The sequence below is a fragment of the Rhinopithecus roxellana genome, chromosome 9 (genome assembly GCF_007565055.1).
Source record: "Rhinopithecus roxellana isolate Shanxi Qingling chromosome 9, ASM756505v1, whole genome shotgun sequence".
Classification (NCBI taxonomy): domain Eukaryota; kingdom Metazoa; phylum Chordata; class Mammalia; order Primates; family Cercopithecidae; genus Rhinopithecus; species Rhinopithecus roxellana.
Genome location: NC_044557.1, coordinates 83,778,923 through 83,801,545, shown reverse-complemented (window position 1 = coordinate 83,801,545; position 22,623 = coordinate 83,778,923). Strand labels below are relative to the sequence as shown.

At 38.1% G+C, this 22,623-nt stretch overlaps 1 protein-coding gene across 1 annotated transcript in view; it reads right to left on the bottom strand.

Moving 5' to 3' along the window:
- Positions 1–19,142: 19,142 nt before the first annotated feature.
- MAL2 (mal, T cell differentiation protein 2) overlaps positions 19,143–22,623 on the bottom strand; it is a 33,548-nt gene continuing 30,067 nt past the window's right edge. The window contains exons 3-4 of the mRNA XM_010357790.2: positions 22,444–22,599; positions 19,143–19,421 (exon numbers count right to left, since the gene is read on the bottom strand). Of these exons, the coding sequence (XP_010356092.1) occupies positions 19,350–19,421; positions 22,444–22,599 (228 nt within the window). The 3' untranslated portion in view covers positions 19,143–19,349. The remainder of the gene's footprint in view (positions 19,422–22,443; positions 22,600–22,623) is intronic.

Here is a 22,623-nt window from a genome sequence, read left to right as displayed (position 1 = left end):
CGCAGTCCTGACATACAGTCAGCCCTTTATATTATTGTGACACGCTGTTAAAAATGCATTTTACCCTTTTCTGGCACTCCCATTAGAAATTCCTTGTTAATTAGCAGTACCTTTGCAGTATTCCAAAATCGTTCTTATTGTTTAGGATTCTCTGAAAATAAAGAGTTTACCAACAAGACACAAATGCCAATCATTCATACCGAAAAACTAAATAAATGGCTATAACCAAATTCTTTGCAATAAGTGATTCCGGTTCTTATCCAAATGATGGCATATTTTTCTACTCCTTAGTCTTGCTAGGTTTCACTTTGACTACCAACAGGTAAGCACCCCCTCAATGGTGTTATTACCTTGAAGATCAAATAATCTGCCTTTTTAGCTGCTAGAGTCCCCTCGTGGACTAGCTCCATTACACCTTTGACATAAGAAATTGCAAAAATCTTTGGTTACCTCTGGGGTGGGATGGTGTATTATAAAACTATGCTTGGTAGGATTAAGGGTGTTCAGAGGTTGTTACACCCAGCCAGTGGTGTACCTGCTGAGAACATGGATTGGGGGCTGGTACACTTGTTGATTCCTTATAAATGCACCCTGATTTGAATTTCTGGAAAATGGGCTGTAAAAGTGATTCAGTGCTGTATAAAGAGTACTGGACTAGGAGTCGGAAAACCCAGCTGCTGAGATCTGTGTAGAACTAATGGTATGCCCCTTTAGCATCAGTTTATTCCTTGGTAGAATATGAAAAAAGTAATATCTGTTTCCTTAGAAGACTGTTGTAAAATAACAAATCATGTTTGTGAAAGTGTTCGGTTAAAACTGATCATTTTATTTCTGCATTAAATTTACACATACAAAATGCAAGACAATATGCAAATAACCTAAGAATAGCTGTTGGTACATTTATGGTATTTGCTGAAAATATTTTTTTTAAGAACCAAATTCAGTTCCTAAGAGGTAACTGCTACACGTACTTAGAATCAACTGCAATTAGTAATGAGAACATTATTTTTTTTTTTTGCTATTGTTTTTCATTGTTTATGGTATTCACATTCCTAAAGGGAAGGAAAATATGTATAAGAAGATTTTATATAAAGAAAGAAATTTGAGAAATAGGACTCTCTGGGGAGGGGGGGTGTCAAAAATCCCAAAGTTGAATTTTTACCTTTTAATATTGAAAACTGGCATGTTAGGTAAAAGTCAGAATTATTGGACTTCTATTTGTATTACCAGAGCAAAGTAAAGGCTTAGCTACTCTTTGGAAGGAAGTCATTGGTTAGCATCCGGCTGGTTTGTTCAAAATAACGACAAAAACAGCAGCAGCAGCTCCTGCTTCAATTCTTACTTCTCAGTAAGATCAGAGCAATGATGATTTTGCTGGGGGAAAAACTGATCCAGAAATTACGAGACTTGCCCCAAATCTTTTCACTGAGCCAAACTATAAAACAAGTTCTACCTGGCTCTAAACCCTGTGTTCTTTTAAAGGAACCACCTGATAAAGCTGGTTGTGAGAAAAACTGTGACTTCAATGAAGGCAAAGACAAAAATAGAAAGTTGACTATAAGATGTAGCCTTCTTTCTTTTACTTTTGCTCCTTGCACGGAATGTCTGATGGCCTTAAGCCTGTGTTGTTATTCATAACTCAATCACTGCTAAGGTTTTTTAGTGAAAAGTAAAAGAGCTATGCCCAACCTCAGTAGAAGAAGCCAAGCTTTGCAAATGGAGCCCAGTTTACATGTTCCGAAATTGTATTTTGATTAACAGAAATATATTGCAAGGTGTTGAAAAATAACTTTTAAATTATAACACAGTGAGTGTCTCAAGGACATGAAAGACACTGATGTTTTCCGTCTGATTCACACTCAACCCCCTGCTTCATGGAAATTTGCATTCTGATTATATTGATCTGTGCTTTTAATTTAATTCTGATTACGTTTATTGCCATCTGTGCTTTAATGGGTAAGCTTTGGCTAGTGCCTTAAAAGGAGCCATAGCTCTCTGCTGTTATTTAGAACAGCATGTTATATACGGCTTTAAAATTTGGGTTTTCATGTTACCCTGAGGAGAAGGGACTCAAGGGTACCTCATATTAAAATGGAAAATCTTTTTGAAGTTTCCCACCGTCAGCAGCTGCCTACAGTCTCTAAAATGTACTCTGACTGCCCTCTCCTGGTTGGATGTAAGAATAGCAAGAAGAGCAGTTGCGAACATTGGTTTTAGCATTCATTGCATGCTCTTTGACTAATCTAATTTAATAGAAACGGAAATTACCTAGTGATCAAAAGAGAAAAACAATGGGGCAGAAAAAGAATTCTCAGATGTGACTCTGCAGTGCAAACATAAATCCTGACTCAACAGATTCCATGAAAAAGCGCCCCAATCTTGGACTAAAGTCTGGCTTTAGGACCATTTGGTTGATAGGGTTGTCCCACAGTTATCTATTATAAGTGGTCAGATCTCATCCAAGTTCTGGATAGGTTTGGTTTCAGCGTCATAAACTGTAGGTCAGAACCCAACGGAAGCTGGGGGCACCAATGTTGCATTTGTTTTAATTCATTTATGTATTTTGTAGCCTGGTGCCCTGTGGGGTGTCTCAGTGGCAGATAAAGAGATTGATATCAGGTTGAAGTGCAAAAACAGAGGTAGCTGGAGAACCATGGAAAATGTTGTGTTTTTCATTGTAAAACACTCCAGCATTTCTCCAGCATTCATCTACCAAATTCATGACTGTGATAAAACCTAAAATGAATGTATCTACTCAACTCTTTGCTTCTGGTTCAGAATTCTGATGTTTAAAAATGCTTTGGATACCAGTATATCCTGGTCTTTTGGACCAGATTTCTTGGGTTTGAAATGCGTCTGTGCTCCGAGCTGTGTTACCTTCCATAAGTCCCTTAATCTCTGTGTCTTCAATTTCCACATCTGTAAAATGGTGATCATGAAAGCATGTGTTGGATTATTAAGATTAAATGTGATACATTTAAAATTCTTAGATAAGCAACTAACACAGAATAAATGCTCAATAAATGAGAGCTGCTTATGTTATTCTGTAGTCAAAAGAGGGGTAGGATCAGTAACTTGTTAAAACCTCCATTAGGCAGAGGAACCATAAAACTGTTCCTTGCCACCAACGTATCTAATATCTAATAGAGATTCGATGTGTCTAGTAGAATAACATTGACCTAAAATACTCTATGGATCTTTGTTCCTCTCCTGAGATCTGCTGTATATACCTTCTTTCCTAATTGTGACCCACACAACACACAAATGGAGATTTTTTTTCTGCTGCTGTTTTGAGGTAGAAGAAATTCTTCATTTAAAATATCTTCAGGCCAAGTATCCAATGAATAGCTCAAAGTGTCAGAAGTAACTTGAATTTTTATAGGTTTATGGGAAATTTTCTGAAAGGGATTATGTAACTGTTCCTTTTATCTAATGATGGACAGGAAGGAAAACTTCACTATTCAGATGGTAGGGAAAACACAAATTCACAATGACCAGGCAATGGTAAGTACCCCTTGAGTGCTCCACTCGCTGCAGAACTCCAACAGGAGCTTGCCTTCCACTTAGCATCATTCCAGCAGTTCTGACTAAAGAAGACTGGACACATAATTATACTACATCAGATATGCACCTTTGCTCTTAAATCTGTTAGCAAAAATGGAAAAGGAATAGGAATTTCTGACCATTCTTTATTTCAGAAATAAAGAGATAGTTGTGAACTAGAATGTTGCCAGGTTAGAATACCAGGTCACGAAATACCTGGCAGCAGATTAGGGGATTATGAGAGTAAGTTAGTGGAGAGAAAGGAAGGTAAACTTAAAAATAGGACCTGCTACCTCTAAGTGCCTGTGAATAAACTGCTGTATGCTTCTGAAACAAAACATTAGAATTCCTAGACTAGAGTGATCTAGCCAAGACAGTTGAACAAACTCTTCCAGGGCAGTTGGGAAAACTTCAGCATTCATAGTGCTTAGGTGAAAAAAAAAAAAAAAAAATAGTGTATAGATAAAGAAAGAGAAATAGTTGGTCAGGTGCAATTTGGTTCAACGTAGCTTCAAGTCTCATAGGACAAAGCTCATACTCCTCAGCATGACACAGAAGGGTCTTCATAATGGGCTCTTGCTAACAACTGTAGAGTCATCCCTGCATCCATCACCATCTTACCCTCCATGCTACAGCTGCATCGAACCACCTTCCTGAACACATCATCTCTTTTTCTTTTGAGCCTTTCTGAGTCATTCTGCCAGGAATGCTCTTTCCTTATTTTCTTGATTGACTCTAATGTATCCATCAGATCTCATACATGTCATTCCTTACTCCAAGACCCAGTTAATTAACCTTTCCCTGTGCTTCCAATAGCATCTTATATTTATATCTAAAATTAACTTGCTCTATGTTAATTGTACGTTTATTTGTAGATCTCCCTACTTAGGGACAGTTGTTGGGTCTTATTCACCATTATAGCCCCATCTCTTGTACAATGTCTAGCGTACAATATATTCTCAATATGTATTTTGAACAATTGAAAGGATTCCCTTACTTTCTCTAAGAATCATGCAGAGCTTCCACTTGAGAAGTTCTCTGAGTGGTGATTTCACTTTAGTGGTGTGGTAAGCTTTGGATATTGCTTTAATGAAATGTTAAAGAGTCTAAAAGCTCTCAGGTCAACGACCAACCTAGAACTCTTTTCTCTTTCTTTAAAACATTCTCGCCAGTGTGTAATTTTTCATTATTTGTATACATCAGCTGCCCCAAAGCAAGCTGACATTTAGCTTTAAATACGAACTGGTGGTATACTAAAGCATGTTATATTCCAAAAACATTCATGCCAAATACATGATTGCTGAATTTAGAACAGTGGACAATATGAGGAGCTTCGACTCACATGGTTCTTGAAACTTCATGGGGGTCTTTTACATTCATTGTCCCATTAAACTCTCACAATGGTCCCTTCCAAGTGGGGATTATACTTTCCCATCTTATAGAGAAGGATATTATGATTGCTTTGTAGTTTTTCCAGGCTTATCCAGTAAATAAGTGGGTGCCAGAGTTGACAGCCCTAAACGTTTTAAACTTGGATCTTTATCTGAATTCCAGACCTGTATATCCAACTACCTTCTCAACATGGATGTGTAAGGAATCTCAAACTTACAAATTTGACATATTTGTTACAGTTTGAACTGTGTCCCCCAGAAAGGTATATGGAAGTCCAAACTCACGGGACCCAGGAATCACCTTATTTTTAAATAGAATCTTTGCAGATGCAATTAAGTTAAAATGCAGTCATTAGGATGAGCCCTAATCCAATTTGACTGGTGTCTACATAAGAAGAAGAGACAGAGACATGCAGAGAGAATGCCAGGTGACAATTTAGGCAGAGATTGGAGTGATGCAGCTGCAGGCCAAGAAATGTCAAGGATTGCAAGTCACCCCCAGAAGCTAAGAGGTGAGAGAGGGTTCTATAAGAGTCTCAGAGGGAGCAAGATCCTGTTGACACCTTGATTTTAGACTTCTGCCCTCCGGACCTGTGAGAAAGTATTTCTGTTGTCATAAGGTACCAGATTGTGGTGTTCTGTTAAGGTAACCCTAAAAAAACAAATGCAATGTTTAAATCTTAACTCCTGATTCCCCTCCAAAACATGTTCTCTATGTGCAAAGTGACCCCCAAATGCAGAAGGAGCTGAGAAATCAAAGAACAAGATAGACAAATCCTGTTTGTCAGTAGAGGATGATTTACTGGGGATGTTATGAACAGAGGCATACTCTTGGGCAGCAGTAAGACAGGTAAACCTCCACATCATGACTCCCCAGACCTAGGGCTGTGTACTATAGAGAAAGGGTATACATGCTCAATAGAGACACTTCAAGACAACCTTCCAGAAGAGGCAAGAATGCTATGTGAATCATAGCCTATAGTTTATGTGATAACATCAAGTTTGTTTTGATCTAGGATAGAATTTATGGAGAATACTAAGGACAGTAAATAAAGTAGGAATCAGGCATTTCCAGAACTGGGACAAGTCACATGTCTACATGGTAGATTAGTATTCAAGATGAGGTCACCTTTGCCTGCACATACCTCCTGCCATAGTCTCTTATAAAGCAGTAAATGGCAACTTCATCCTTGGTCTTAATCTTGTTTTCTCTCTTTTGCTCACACTCCATACTCAATCTATCTGTGCATTCAATTAGCTTTACCTTCACAACATATCTACACTCTAAGCACTTATCACTACCTCCACTGCTGACACTGAGGTCTCGCCCATCATCATCTCTCTCCTGGTCTATTTCAGTAGCCTCTTCATGAGTGTCCCTGTTCCTCCTTTTGTTTTCCTACCATCTATTCTCAAGCCAGCAGCCAGCACTGTCCTGTTAAAACATGTCAGATTATACCACATCTCTGTTCAAAACTCTGAAATGTCTTCCCACGTATCTCAGAAAAATGTAGGGTCCTATCATCTGATGTCAAGGTTTTATGTGAGCTGCATCCAATAGCATAGCTTCCTGCCTCATCTCACGCCATTCCTCCTACTCACTTCTTTCTAGATACACTACCTTCTTTGCTGAACTTGATCACATTACCATGGTCTCAAGTCAGTCCTTCTAAAGGGTTCTTCCTTCTCCTAGACACCTACATGACTCCCTCCCTCCCTCAACTTCAGAATTCTGCTCATTGCTTCCAAGTTAGGCTTTCCTTTCTACCTTATTTAAAATCGCAATTCCCTCTTCCCTGGCATGTCCACACTCTTTACCTTACTTTGCTTTTTTCCTTAGCATTCATGAATATCTAATACTTCATGTATGTACTTTGCAATTATGTCTTATCCCTCTCCTTACACCAAAATGGAAGCCCTATGAAGACAGGGACATAATTTTCTTCCCTCTCTGTCTCTGGAGCATATAGAACACATAGTACACATAGGAGTTCAATAACTATTTGCTGAATTATGTGGATGAATGAAAGATCTCTTAAATAAGTCTCCTACTTTTTCCATTATACACAAATGAGAAAAAATATGTAGTGCAAAACAAATGACTGATATGGTTTGGATGTGTGTCCCCTCCAAATCTCATATTGAAATGTGATCCCCACTGTTAGAGGTGGGGCCTAGTGGGAGATGTTTAAGTTGGGGGGGTGGATCCCTCATGATGGCTTGGTGCTATCCCCTTGGTGGTGAGTTCTTACTCTATGAGTCACTATTACAGCTGGTTGTTTAAAGAGATTGGCACCTTCTCCTCTCTCTGTTGCTCCCTCTTTTGTCATGTTATACATCTGCTTTGCATTTGCCTTCCACCATGATTGCAAGCCTCCTGAGGCCCTCACCAGAAGTAGATGCTGGCACCATGCTTCTTGTACAGTCTGCAGAACCATGAGCCAAATAGACCTCTTTTCTTTATAAATTCACCAGTACTTCTTTAGAGTAATGCAAAATGGATTAACAATGACGAAAGTACTCAGCTTTTTAAAAATGAGCAAGTACGCTCAATATTTATTTGCACTCCCCCAAATTACCACACATGACATAGTTTAACAATTTAAATATCCATGTTTGATTTACCTGAAATGACCAATAGATTCAAAAGTGGAGAGGTTAAAAAAAAGAAAAGGAGGAGCACTTTTATATTTTATCCAGACAAGAGTGTTATTAAAATATGAACAAATACCACAAGTAAATTTAGGACTAAATGATTCCAGATAGTGTGCACTTCTCTGAAGGAGACTCATACTAGTTTGTGGGAATCTCTTACATTATTCCTTGACTTTGTTTTAACAAGTCATTTGGATTCCTTTTTCTGTGTTTGGAAATCAAATCTGAAATCTCTTTGGACTAAAAAAATACTATGAGTAGTTATTGGAAGCTTAGTAAATTTTGCGATGATACTCTATGTCGAGTAAAATAGTATTCTTGCAGGTTAATGGCAAGAACATTTATACATTTATATTAAGTTTTATAGTAACAGTCAGTGGAACTGATAAAAAGCACAAACACCTTAATGGTAAATATAATCATCCTAATTCCGCTCTACAGGGGAATGTCAACATGGAAGGGAACACTCTGGCCAGTGTGATGATTCAGGCCTTTGAAAGTATGAAGGGAACAATACATTAAATTACAAACAAACAACAAAATCTAGTGATTGGCTATACTGATGCCCTACAGAAGGATAATGAGCAATGGAGGTCCTTAACAAATAGTGAAAGCTAAATATAACAGCCAGGGGGCTTATTTTGTAGTTTATAAAGAGGACCTATCTTTTGCAGTCAAAGAGCAACACAGCTAAAGAGCACACTCAAGATATGGCAGGTTTATTGAACTTCAAAGATAGTAGAATGCTCTGCCAAGGCAAATATGTAATGCTAAATTCAGCACCCTAGTAGGGGAAGCCTAGGAAAACATGAGATGGGACATTTGAATGAATACCCTCAAATATTGAGACTCTCCAGCATCCCCTGAACATTTAGAGCTGCAGAGGTGCCACTGCTCCCTCCCATAATACCTCCCTATTAATTGCTAGCACTTTCCCCACACACAGGCCTCTCCCCTAGGAGGCAGCAGAAGGTTCTCCTTAGGATATGTCCCCGATGTTCTCCTGGCTGCCAGGCTGATAACTACAGTTAATCCTCAGATATCCCAGCTGAATTCATGCAGGGTATGTTAAAGTATAAGGAGATTATACCCAAAGCAGTTGCAAAAGTTAACTAGCATGTATTAGTAGGAGCCAGGGGAGTACCAGTGAGATTGGATTTTAAGGATGCTTGATCAAGCAAAGCAGAACATAAGACTAGATAAGAAAGAATTCTTTAATCCCAGAGGTTGAAGTAACTGGATTACAAAAGAATACAGTGCAAGAAGGGATTGGAAAACTCAGCAAAGTTGGCATGTTGGGATAATATATTATGTGAAGGAACAATACTTTCTAAAAGATTTTATTTTATAGGAAGTGATAACCTACCAATACTCTCAGGAAGGCTCTGGTGAGAGGAATCAAGAAGATCATCCTAATATCAGTGATGGATCCCTTCCAAAGACCAGGACTGATGGTATAAAAGATATTAACAGAGCCTGACTCATCAATAATGAAGATGATAAGACCCCAAAAGAAGAGTCTAGATGGTGAGGCTTAACCACCCACTTCCAGGGGGTTGCACATTCTGGGAGAGTTAGTCATAGAGCCTTGACCCACAGGGATTTATGCAGATGTTTACTAGAACATGGCATTCTTAGGGGCAAGAACAAATGGACAGTGAATGAGGGTACTGCTTATTATACACAATAAAAGAGGCAGGAATAGATGAGCAGGAAACTTTTGGCAAGGGCTCACATTTTCTTGGTCAGTTCACAAATCTGAACCAGTTTTAAGCTATTGACTGACGAGGTTGATGGTTTTCCACAAAAAGGAACCCTGCAACACCAGGGCAATTGCATACTATGATGATTCCCTTGGTCTTTTCCCAAAGAGATGTATAACAACTTACTTGAGTGATTGATATTGGGTCAAGGGGAATTATAAGACATTTTGAAGGTTTTGGATCAGGGACTGAGTTGACATTCATATTTGAAGGCCCAAAACATCAATATCATTTCACTGTTAGATTGGGTAGAAAGTCAATAAACAGAACCCTGGTCAAAGTCCATCTTATGATAAACTTACTGAGTTTGTAAACTAAACTTTGGTCATTTCCCTGGTCCCTAAATGTATAATTGGGTTTACCATAACTGGCAATTGGTATAAACCTTGTATTGAATTGCTAGTCTGTATATTAAGAACTATCATATTGGGGAAGCCCAAGTAAAAGTTTCTGAAACTGTGCAGCCCCTCAGCCAATGTACTAAATAAAATAAACAGTATTACATTTCATGGGAAGGGGGTTGACAGAGAATGGTGCCATCACTAAGGATATTAATGATGCAGGGAAATTTGTCTTTAATATATCTCTGTTTAATTCAACAGTATGGCCTTTGCAGGAATCAGAAGCATCCTGGAGATTGATCATAGATAGAATACCACAAGCTCAACTAACTGGTGATCCTGACTACAGCTGCAATGCCAGATGAGGTATGTTATAATTCTGTAATTCACATTGAAAGTATAACTATTAAATTTAAAATAAAAAACAAAGAAGACTAAGTCTGGGCAACTTAGTTACCCCACATTGGAAAAGTACATAATATCATATTACGGTATGGTGAAGGAATTTGTTCTATCTTAGAAAAGAGCATCAGAAACAGTTTACTACATGGATCAGACAGCACTAAACATATTGTTCCCTCTGTACTTTCAAGTATTGTTCCCTCTGTACTTACAATCATCGCATTGGCCAGAGTGTTCCCCTCCATGTTGACAGATTTGTCCTGGGACTGGCATAATTCTCCTGTTGTGTGTCATAATCTGAAGACCACCTGGATATAACTGTAAAACATGATACTGGTTCATTACATCAATAACATTGGGATGAGCAAGGGCAGAATGAAGAGCTTGGTAAAACATACACTCCAGAGGGCGTGAGATGAACCCTCTGAAGATTGAAGCACCTGCTCTTTCTGTAAAAATTTTAGACATCTACTTGTCAGGGGCATGTTGGGACCTCCCCTCCAAAGAAAAAGGTAAATGGTTGCATTTTGCTTTCTTAATTCCAAAATGGAAGTACCATGGTTTGCAGGTCTCACCGGGTTTTCTAAGGCAAGATGTTTCATAGGAATATCCCTTTGGCTCATACATAGTTTGACATAAAAGGGAATCATCTTTGTGTGGTGTCTGGAACAGGAAAGAGCTGTGCAGCAGATTCAGGCTGTGACATAGCAGCTTGTCTTGGTAACTTCAGTTTACCATAACAAAATGCCACAGAACTGGGTGGCTTAAATAACAGAAATTTATTTCCTCAAAGTTCTGGAGGCTAGAAGTCCCATATCCATTTCTGGCAGAGTCAGTTCCTATTAAGGGCCTCTTCCTGGCTTGCAGATGGCCATCCTCTTGCTCTGCCCTCACATGACAGAGTCAGAGAGTTGCTTTTCTAATGGGTCCACCAGTCCTGTGGATTAAGGCCCAACCTTTATAAAATCATTTAACTTTATCTTCTAAAGATCCTGTCTCCAAATACGGTTACGTTGGAAATAGGGCTTCAACATATGAATTCAGGTGGAGGTGTGTGTAAAAATAGAATCATAATTTAGGCCCTAAATTGTGGGTTCTGCAGCAAGGTCATGCCATTTGAAGTGGAGAATTAAATGTCTCTTAGGAATAGTTTCTACATGCCATTGGGCCCTGGTAGAGATAGAACACTGAACCATGGGATACCAAGTGACCAGCCACCCAGAGCTGCCCAATTGAGCTAGGTTTTGTTGGGCTACAATCAAGCCATAAATTTGGGTGAGCACAGTAGTTTATTATAAGTAGAGACATTACTTTAGGGTGGAAGGCATGAGTAAGCTGCATAAGCAGTTAGCTCAGACTTGCTTGTTAGCCATCACCTCTCCCTGTAACTCACACCTTTGCCTCTTATGGGGGCTTCCTTATGTGGGTACAAGCTGAAACTGCATGACAGCTCCGTTAGAGTCATATCCAGGAGTAGTTTTGAAGAAAGTGGTGAGCAAAATATCTTAAAAATAAGTGGAGCTTAATCATCACCTCCCCTTGTTTTTTTGGAGCTTTTTAAAAATTGAAGTGAAATTCACATATAAAATTAACCATTTTAAAGTGTAAAATTCAGTAGCATTTAGTACATTTACAATGTTGTGCAACCATCACTTCTATCTACATCTTAAATAGTTTCATCAGTCCGAAAGGAAATTCAATATCCATTAAGCAGTCACTCTTCAATCCCTCCTCCTTCCAGCCCCTGGCAATTACTGATCTGCTTGCTGTGTATATAGATTTATTGATTCTGTATATTTCACATAAATAAAATTATACAATGTTTGACCTCTTTTGTGCATCTTGTTTCACTGAGCAATAATGATTTCTAGGTTCACCTATGTTGTCATATGTATCAGTGCTTCATTTTTTACGGTTGAATAATATTCCATGTTATGGATATACCACATCTGTTCATCCATTCATCCATTGATGGGATTTGGATTGTTTCCTCCTTTCAGCTGTTGTGAATAGCCATTTTTGTATAGTATTTGCTTTATTTGCTTGAGTATCTGTTTTAAATTCTTTGGAATACATACCTAGGAGTAGAATTACTGGGTCATATAATTCTATTGTTTGCCCCCCAAAATATTTGGAGGAACTGTCTAATTATTTTCCACAGTAGCTGCACCATCTTACATTCTTACGAGCAATGTACAAGGCTTCTGACTTCTTTTCTTTAAAAAGTTATAGCTAACCATCTTAGTGGGTGATGAAGTGGTAATTATTGTTTTAATTTGCATTTTCCTGATAGCTAATGTTGCTGAGCATCTATTCATGTGCTTTTTAGCTGTTTGTATATCTTCTTTGGAGAAAAGTCCATTCAAGTGTTTTGCCAGTTTTTAAATTGAGTTGTTTGTTTTTTGTTGTAAGAATTCTTTATGTATTCTGGATACTGGACCCTTATCAGACGTATTTGCAAATTTTTCCCATTGTGTAAGTTTTTACTTTCTTTGCAGTATCCTTTGATGTAAAAATAGTTTAAAATTTTGATGAAGATCAATTTGTTTTTTCTTTGATTGCTTATGCTTTTGGTGTCATACCTGAGAATCCATGGTCTAATCCAAGGTCACTGGGATTTACCCCTATGTTTTCTGAGTTTATCTGATGAAACTTTTGTGGAGTAAAAGTGCTCCGAGGTGAGAATATATACAGTCATGTGCAGTGGGCTTATGGAGTGCTTGCTCCAGAAGCATGAAATCACACTCAACTTAGCATCTAACCAGGGAGATAGCCCCATGACTGCGGTCATTGACCACATCATATAATGCATGATTCAGGATCAACCAGCCTGATAGTGTTGGAATGGCCTGCTGAAAGCACATTTGAAGCACCAGCACAGAGGCAATGCCCATGACAGTGGGGTGCCATTTTCCTGAATGCCACATGCACACTGAATTTGAGACCTCTATAGAGTATTGTGTTCCCAAAAGGGAAAACTAATCGACCCAGGAAAAGAGATGAAAACAGGAGTGGCTTCATTTACTGTCACTCCCAATGACTCATTATGGACTTTGTGCTTCCCATCCTTACAATTTGGGGTTCTGCTTGCTTACCATTCTGATCTGCTTATTCTTTTCTAGGACAGAGCAAGGGTTTTATTGACTACAAGCTGTGGCTGCTGTTGAGTCATTTTGGAGTCTTTAAGCATCAAGCGAGCAGGAAGGAGTTGCCCTCTTTGCAGGGGTGATTGATCCTGATAAAAAGGTATGTAGGGCTGTTATTACACAATAGAAATAGGGAGGAATATGTATGAAACTCAGGTGATCCACATGGGTACCTTTGTGGTAATTCCTTACCCAATTATGACTGTGGAGGGACAAGTGCAGTGACCCTCCCACCTGAAAAAGTTATTGTTGTCTTGGATTCAGACCCTTCAAGAATGAGGGTGTGGGTCACACCACCAGATAACTCACCCAGACCTGCAAAGGTAGGTGAGAGCTGCTAAGAGAATTCAGAATGGATGGTTGGAGAGAGAGAAAAATACCACTTGTGGCCCCAAGACCAACCGCAGTGATGTGGCTGAGTTTGACCCACTAACCTTCCTTTTCTAAAAGTCTTCCCCTCAGGATGAGAGGCCCACTGTGGAGTGGCTCCCAGGATAGGCATGGAGAAGTGGATTGATTTGGTACAAGGGGTGAAAAGTGGCAGTTATGAAGTGTACTATTTAGATCTCCAAAAGATAACCATCCACAGGGAGTGCAGTTATCTGACAGCACCAGTTGCAGATGCCCTCAGGATCTTCCTTCAGTGTCCAAGCCAATGAGCTGAGGCCATTCGTTCTAGGCAGTCCACAGGCAATGACTGCACATGGTGTTGGTATAAGGGCTCATCGTTTCTAGCTAGTGTGAGACTCCTCTATGGGCAATCTTTGTGCTGGAGCTCACTGCTAAATTGGTTGAGACTTTCTCAGAATGAGCACAGTCTGAGGCTCTTCCTACCTAAGGCTTTTAGGCTCTTCTCCTAAGAGTCAAACATGCATCAGGGGCAGAAAGATTATTTTTCCTACTTGTGCTCTCTCTCCTCTTTATCTTTTATAGGCATTTTCTCCAACAAACATCTTGTACTTGGAACTGCATCTTGGCTTCTTCTTTCCAAAGGACCTCCTCTCCCAGACTTGCATCATCATCTCTGGTAGATAACTCAGGCTTGAATAAATTAAGTGGCTCACCTCAGGTCCCACAAATGTTAAATGGACTATTTTTTTTCACAATATTTATTCTCATACTGAATAATATCCATGAAATCATGCAATTGATTTGCAAGTTATAATTCCCTAATTCACACTGAAAGTATAACTATTAAATTTAAAATAAAAAACAAGACTAAGTCTGGCTAACTTAGTTATCCCACATTGGAAAAGTACATAACATCATATTTTTTTGTTGAGAATTTATTTGTTCTATGAAAGCATATTTGACCAAGAGTTAATCTTTGAGATTTAGTCAATGTAGTCATTCTGAAGACATGAAATACCTATCATCTTACTGAGAAACCAATTTCAATGCTTATGGCTGCCAGCCTCTGCCAGCGTCTGTTAGACCCTTCATCTTAGTGTCTAACATAGACACTTCCATCAAACAGCAAAGGAGATAGTCCAGTTGTATCCCCTCCAAGCCAATATTCTATTGCTATGGTCTCTAAAATGGAGTATGTGCACTTAAATATGCAAGATAATTACAGAGTGACAAAGGAAATATTTTAACTCTATTTTATGAGCACAAAATTAAACTTTTACTAATAGGTTGGTGCAAAAGGAATTGCAGCTTTTGCCATTACATTCAATAGCAAAAACTACAATTACTTTTGAACCAACCAAATACTTAAAATAGGTGGACACCAGTTCAGATATTCCACAGGTATAAAGTATGTATGCTCAAAAATGGAGATAACTGTTAAAACCTGCTGTCTAAAATTAACAAAACACAAACCTTACATTCTAGTGAAGAGGACAAATATAAATTAATGCTATATGCATATACACTACACAAAATATAGTATACACTATACAAAATATATCTTTCTGCCCTTGATGCAGGTTTGATTCTTATGAAAGGAGAAGAGCCTAAAAGCCTTAGGTAGGAAGAGCCTCAGACTGTGCTCATTCTGAGAAAGTCTCAACCAATTTAGCAGTGAGCTCCAGCACAAAGATTGCCCATAGAGGAGTCTCACACTAGCTAGAAACGATGAGCCCTTATACCAACACCATGTGCAGTCATTGCCTGTGGACTGCCTAGAACGAATGGCCTAAGCTCATTGGCTTAGATACTGAAGGAAGATATTTTGTCTAGTGTATATGCACTATACAAAAATGTAGAAAAGAAAAATATAAATTAATGCTATATGCATATACACTATATAAAATATAAATGTAGAAAAGGAGAACAGGGAGTGCTCTTGTCAGATTCAAGATTAAATGTGGTTCTGAGGTAGTACCTCACTGTAAAGGTGATGACTAAGCAAAGACCCAAAGAGGGTGAGAAAGCCAGCTCAGTAGTAACTTGGGAAAAGAGTGCTGCAGAGAGAGGAACTAGGATTGTCCTTTTGTTAGGGGCACAGCCCAATAAAGGTGTAACTAACATCCTTTTTTAATCACAAAGTTGGACATTCAAAACACTAAACATAACTAATTTATGCCAGAGGTTGCAAATGTTTTTTGTGAAAAATCAGACCTTGGCAATGACCTTGAGCAGTAGGATATAAGTAACTTCCACAAGCTTAGTGTTCCAATAATAGAATAACTAGGCATACATGGGTTAAGCATCATTGCTATCCCCAAACTCTGGACCCCTGCCTGATGAATAAGCTGCCACCTAAGACACTGATTCATCAATTAAACTTGAGGCATGTTGTTAATGATAGAACCTTCATGATAATGATCCAGAATTCCAGATTCTGGAGTATTCAGAGGTAGAAATTCATAGTCCATGCTCAAGATCAAAGGGCATCTCTCAGACTGGAAAATCCTTCTGAAGTCAGTACCAGGCATCCCTGGAAGCCCAAATAATTTGGGAAAAGGTTGACTCAATGTAAGGTAATACAGCAGACCGAAGCCCCCATAGTTCATGCCGGAATTGACAAAGTGGAAAAACACTCAGGTAGTCACGCACTCAGGGACCGTTCTAGATGCAAGTGGCCTAACCTTTTCTCCCTCATGCAAGTTTGGCTTAAATTCTTACAGCAAAAATCATGAGTCCTTTGTTATGACAAAAATGATATAAGATATGACATTTACCATAAATAGTTATGTTGTTGAACATTCTGCTAAAACTTCTTTGGGTAAAGAAAAGATCACCTTTTTCGATATGGATGTAAAACCTGGGTGAACAGAGGCAAACAGAAATTAAGAGTCTGCATTTTGGAGTCAGACTGTTGCGGTTTAAATCCCAGCTTTCTCACTTGCTAGGCAGGCAGCACTGGGTGTTTCTTAAGGTCTGTGTTTTAGTCTCCAAGCCTTTAAAATGGGATGAATATACACCCCATAGGGTTGTTAGAGGAATAAATGAAGTAATATTTGACAAAATGCTTGAAACATATAAAACATGGTATAAATGCTTTTTAAATAAAACAATTCTCTCTTTTTAGCATGGATAGTTTATTTATTTATTTATTTTATTTATTTATTTTTTGGTGAGACAGGGTCTCACTCTGTTACCCAGGCTGGAGCCTCAACCTCCTGGGCTAAAGCAATCCTCCCACCTCAGTTTCCCAAGTAGCTGGGACAAGAGGCATGTGCCACCATGCACCCAGCTAATTTTTTAATTTTTTTTGTAGAGATGAAGTCTCAGTATATTGCCCAGGTTGGTCCTGAATTCTTAGTGTCAAGGGATCCTCCTGCCTCGGCTTCCCAAAGTTTTGGGAATATAGACATAAGTCATCACACTCGGCAAAACAGAATTCTCATTTAAACTTCCTATGCAACGTTACTTCCAAAGACTTACCTCTTTTACCTTCATCAAAAAAAAAAAAAAGACAATTCTTGAGAGACTTTTACACAGAAATGTTTAAAACACAACTTTTTATACATTATAAGTCTAGAAGCTCTGTCAAGTTTATATCAAACCTTTAACTGAATTTCAAAGTGAATGGTGTAATAGATGACCACAAAGATTATCAAATGAATACTTTATTAGAGACATAACACGTATAAAATAAATTTCTTTTCATCAAGGAGTTACCAGATTTTAAAACCAACCAACACTTCCTCATTTTTACAGCTAAGATACGTTAAATTCTTAAACGCCATAATTTTTGTTCAACTCCTTTGTCATTCAACTCACAAATCTAGAATGCAATTAATCTACAAATCTAAGTATTCACAGATGTGTCTTAGGCTTGGTTCGTAACAATCTAGAAGCAATCCATTTACAAAAGTGCCACCAAAGCATTTTAAAGAAATCAATGTAATGCCACCAAACAGAAGACTGCTGTACTGGGAAACAAATCTCACAACTAAATTCTAGCAGACTAAACGATTCCAACTAGAATAGACTATATATCCATATGGCACATTTAGGACTTTGTAATATGTAATTCATAACACAGGTTTAGGTGTGTGGTATGGAGCTGGGAAAACCAAGGAAGTAGGGTATTACAGAAAATATCTGATGTAAGTATAAAGTCATATGCCTTATTTCCTCATGTCTTCTGTCTTTATATTTTTATCACAAACAAGATCTAACAGGGTTCTTTCTAGAGGATTATTAGATAGGTAACACTTGATCATTAAGTACTGATCATGCCACTCATTCACAGTTGTTCTATGTTCCATGAACTCTAATAGCCCAACTTATACATGGCACTCCAAGGGGATGCTTCAGCCAGAAAGTAAAGGGCTGAAAGAGTACAGCAATACAAAAGCCCTAGTGTGGTGGGAACTGTGGCCTCACTCTAACTTGTTCTTCCATTCAAAACATTTTGGCACCTTTCCATGACCAGGATCTCTACAGGTAGGTTAAAATACTTTTCTGTGCTATTCAGCCAGAAATAGTTTTTGTGCTGGCTATGATTTTAAAACTGATTTTGTCTGTCACCAGTGCAAAAACAATATAGATGTCTGGGTTAATGCAAAAACATAAGAATCTACAACTTTATATTTAATAGTCTATTCAAATTTAACTCAAAGTAATGCAAAATAATTAGAAGTAAAAACTTAATTCTTCTGAGAGCTCTATTTGGAAAAGCTTCACATATCCACACACAAATATGGGTATGTTCATGCACAGCGCAAACAACTGTATACTAGGGCAAACAACTGTATACTGAAGCATAAACTCAAAGTAAGACGTAAGTAGCTAGATACCAGTTCCAGTAGTGGTTAATGGTCTCTGGGGATCCCATTTTAAGCACTCTCAGATGAGGATCTTATGAGGATCTTGCTCAGTTGTTAGACTATCATTAGTTTGATTAAGCAACTAAAGTTTACTTCATAAATTACTTTTGCCTATATCCAGGACTCTGCCTGAGATAGTCTGAGAAACCATACATTCCTCCAAAGGTAAGTATGTGACTATTAACACAAAGGCAATGTGATTATTGCATAATGAGGCTAAATATTATGTGGCTTGTCTATTAGGTTTATAAGTTTTCATGATCAGTTCAAGAAAATGCAGAACATATATCAGGTTTTACACCAGTGGTCGACAAACTATGGCCCACAGGTTAAACCCAGCCTCCCCTTGTTTTTATAAATAAAGTTTTATTAGAACATAACCACACTCATTCATTTCTGTATTGTGTACAGCTGCTTTCATGCTATAGTTGTGACAAAGACTGTATGGCCCATGAAGCATATTTACCATCTGGCCCATTTTTAAAAAAGTGTGCCAATTCCTGGTTTACACTAAATTATAGAGTTCAATGCAAAGCCTATTTGAAATGTGTTTTTTTAGGGAGTTGTAGTTACCAATTAAAATTAAGGTTCAGGTGACTCAGCAACCAAACAAAAGGGATACTAATTTTTTATGAACAATATATTTGTATTTTATGGACATAAAAGGAAACGTTCAGGAAGGGAAGGAGGGGAGAGATGTAAAATAAAAGGCCATTTCTTTAATATCATAATAAAATTAACATTCCATCCATGAAATAAACCAAAATTTGAGCTTTGATAGAGTCTCTCTCTACTAAACAAATTACTTTTGAATGTTTGGAATGTTTTTGCATCTGGACAAAATGGTATCCAAATTGATGAAACTAACACACGATAAGGAGTGTTACGGTCGCCATCTTCGTAAAGCCAGACCCAAACTGCAACCATAACAAGCTGTCGTCACAAAGGCAAAAATCTAAGAAAAAAGAAACATTCACATCAGATTTACAACACCGACTTAAAAGCAGTGTCCTCAAGAACAAACATATGAAGATTGACCAATCTATCTAAAAATACTTCGACACTTACAAAAATATTTTACATTGATTTGATGATTTGTACAACTTGTTTATTCCCTCATACAATTACCCCCCACTTCCTTTAAACATTTTAGCCCTTAATAATTTTCTCATTTGTGGATGACTTTACATTGAACATTTGTTCACATTCTGGGCTCACTTATTAAGTATTTGTGAATCCCCAGGCACCGTATTTAAAACTTCAGCATGAAGTTCTATTCATGTAGTGGCTTCACAGCCAAGGAAGCCAGCAACTATCAGAACCTGAGGATTCATCAAATAATTTCTGTGATGATGGAAGGTAACTTTAAAACTCAAGACAAGTGGAAATGAATTATCAGGTTGGCTTGCTCTTGTATGGGAGACAGTCCTATGCACAAATTTGCACTCTACTATGAATTACTGTCCTGAGAATCTCTTCAGCACCAACTGTGTGTGTATCACTGCACTTCGTACATACAAACAGTAGATAGCATCCTCACCCTTTTGGGGCTTATGACCCATAGAAGACTAAAAGACAAAGAAAAAGCAGTTCAACATGATAAATGTTATGGTTTAGCACAGGGATTCTTAACTAGGAAACTAGCTCTGGGAAGGAATACTAGATTCACCTATAGACCATTTTCACAGTTTAATTACTATTCTGTCTTCTTTCCACCCTTCTTCTGCTGATTGTTTCTCTGATACATTTCTAATCTAGACATTGTTTTCTGAATGACAGCAATAGCGCTTGATATCTATTATTATGGAAAAGGAATTTTCCTATCTAATGTCCCAAATGGATGGCTGATACATTTTAGTTAGAATAAAACTCAAACTAGAGATTTACTTTGGAGTGAGCACATGGATGAAATGGGATGTAATGCTGAACTCGAAGCATGTAGAGGTTTACTGAGACAGCTTCACTTAGAAAGGGAGGGACAAAGTCACAAAAGAGAAGCAGCCAGAAAAGATTTACATTATGGAGAACAAGGAAAACTAGGCCCTTAGGACAAAGGTGAGAAATTAAGGACCTCAGACAACCATCACATATTTCAGCAGCTACTATTCTTGTGAAATTAGGTTCTAGGGTGACTATCAATAGATGTGGGGATACTTTAATGATCCAAGATGATCCAAGAATCTAGCCTGCACCATTAAAAAGAAGGGACTAGAAGTAAGAAACATATAAAGGCAAATACAATGGGAATTGATGACTCATAGCAAGGAAAAAAGTCAAGTTCCTGAACTTTGCTTTGTAAAACTGTTAAAACCAAGGGTTTTCCAATGTGATTTTGGATCACAAGGATTCTATGATCCTCAGGGATGATATGGTGGGTAGAGGCAGCTTTATGAAAAGAGAATGAGCATCATTCAAGGCCCTCTTCCTCCACTTCAACTACAGCACCTAAACTTTTATTCTAGATTTATTGGGGTTTTAGGTAAGAATTCATTAAATAAAACTTTTATTTCTTTTATAAGCAAGTGTTAAAGTCACTAATCTACACTATAAACCTTTCAAAGCTAAAACCATGACTCCTTTTTGTTGTAATCCCACCTTCAGCCTAATTCATTGCAGGCACTCAATAAATTTTGACAAATCCTACCAGAGACTTGGGAAACTTATAATAGGTCTTGTATTGTCTAACATGATAGCCACTAGGCACATGTGATTAAATTTATTAAAATTAAACAATACTAAAAATTCAGTTCCTTAGTCATACTAGTTATCTTTCTCACTCTTTCCCCCCACCAGACAGAGTCTCGGTCTGTCACTCAGACTGAAGTACAGTGGTGTGGTCTCTGCTCACTGCAACCTCCACCTCCTGAGCTCCTGGGTAGGTAGCACTACAGGCACAAGCCACCAGGCTTGGTGAATTCTTTATTCTGTTTTGTTTGTTTTTCCTTTTTCAGAGACAGGGTTTTGCTATGTTGACCAGGCTGGTCTAAAACTCCTGGCCTCAAGCAGTCCTCCCACCTCGGCCTACCGATGTGCTGGGATTACAGGCATGAGCTATGGCTCCTTGGCCTAGTTAATTTTCAATTGCTCAATGGCCACATGAGGCAAGTGGTCACCATTTTGGACAGCACTTACATGAAATATTCCTGTCACTGTAGAAAGTTCTACTAGACAGTGCTGCTCCAGACAGATTTCATTGACTATATGAGTACTGGGTTATTTATAGGCTACCTGGGGAACATAATAAAACATTAGGGTCACTAATTTGCCATATACTTAATTAAGTATCACAATATTTCAGAAAATAATTTGGACTTCTGACATCTTAAAAATGATCTCTAACAACAAAAAAATATATTATTTCTTCAAATTATCTATACAAAATGACAAATTAACTCCAGTATATGAATTAGATGATTTTAAAAATTTAATAAATACCCCAAGGAATGTATTTCATCTGCCTATCATCTACTACAATGGCTGGCTATTTGCCTTACTCACCTGCACTTTCCTTAATGGCAGGAACTGCAACTTATTCACCCTGTCCTTAACACCCAGCAAAATTACTTGATAAATGGTAGGCCCACCGTAACTATTCATTGAATAAAAATAAATTGCAAGCAGCTATCGAATACTAAAGAACAAAACTGGGAGATCTCCTTTACCATCTCTGAAAGTTATCAGAAGCAAAAAACACAATTCTTTTTGCAAAGTAGACATTGCTGTGCAAAGCCAAGCAGTTCTACTGGTTCGCTATGATCTTACATGAACATCAACCTCATTGTGCTACAGTTTAATCACCCACAACACTGGGGGTGATCATGGCACTTTGCTTACAGGGTTACTGTACAGATAAATAGCTATTATATATTTAACGCTAATGGCTAGCATTAAAGAAAATGAATGTTGCCTGAGGAGTTTCTTGGAGGCCTTGACAGTGGAGCGGACGTGCTGGTGAATGGTACTCATGGAATACTTACTGTGGCTGCTACGTTTATGTTATACTGGTTATCACTCAGGAGCGGCTGCAGGGTCATGGTTGCATTGCAGTGCAAATCATGCAGGGATGTGGCTGCTGCTTCCAATAAAAAGGCTCCAAAATAGAAGACAAATACTGTAAAATGGTAGGCAAAATCCTAAAAGAGGAGAGAAAAGACATG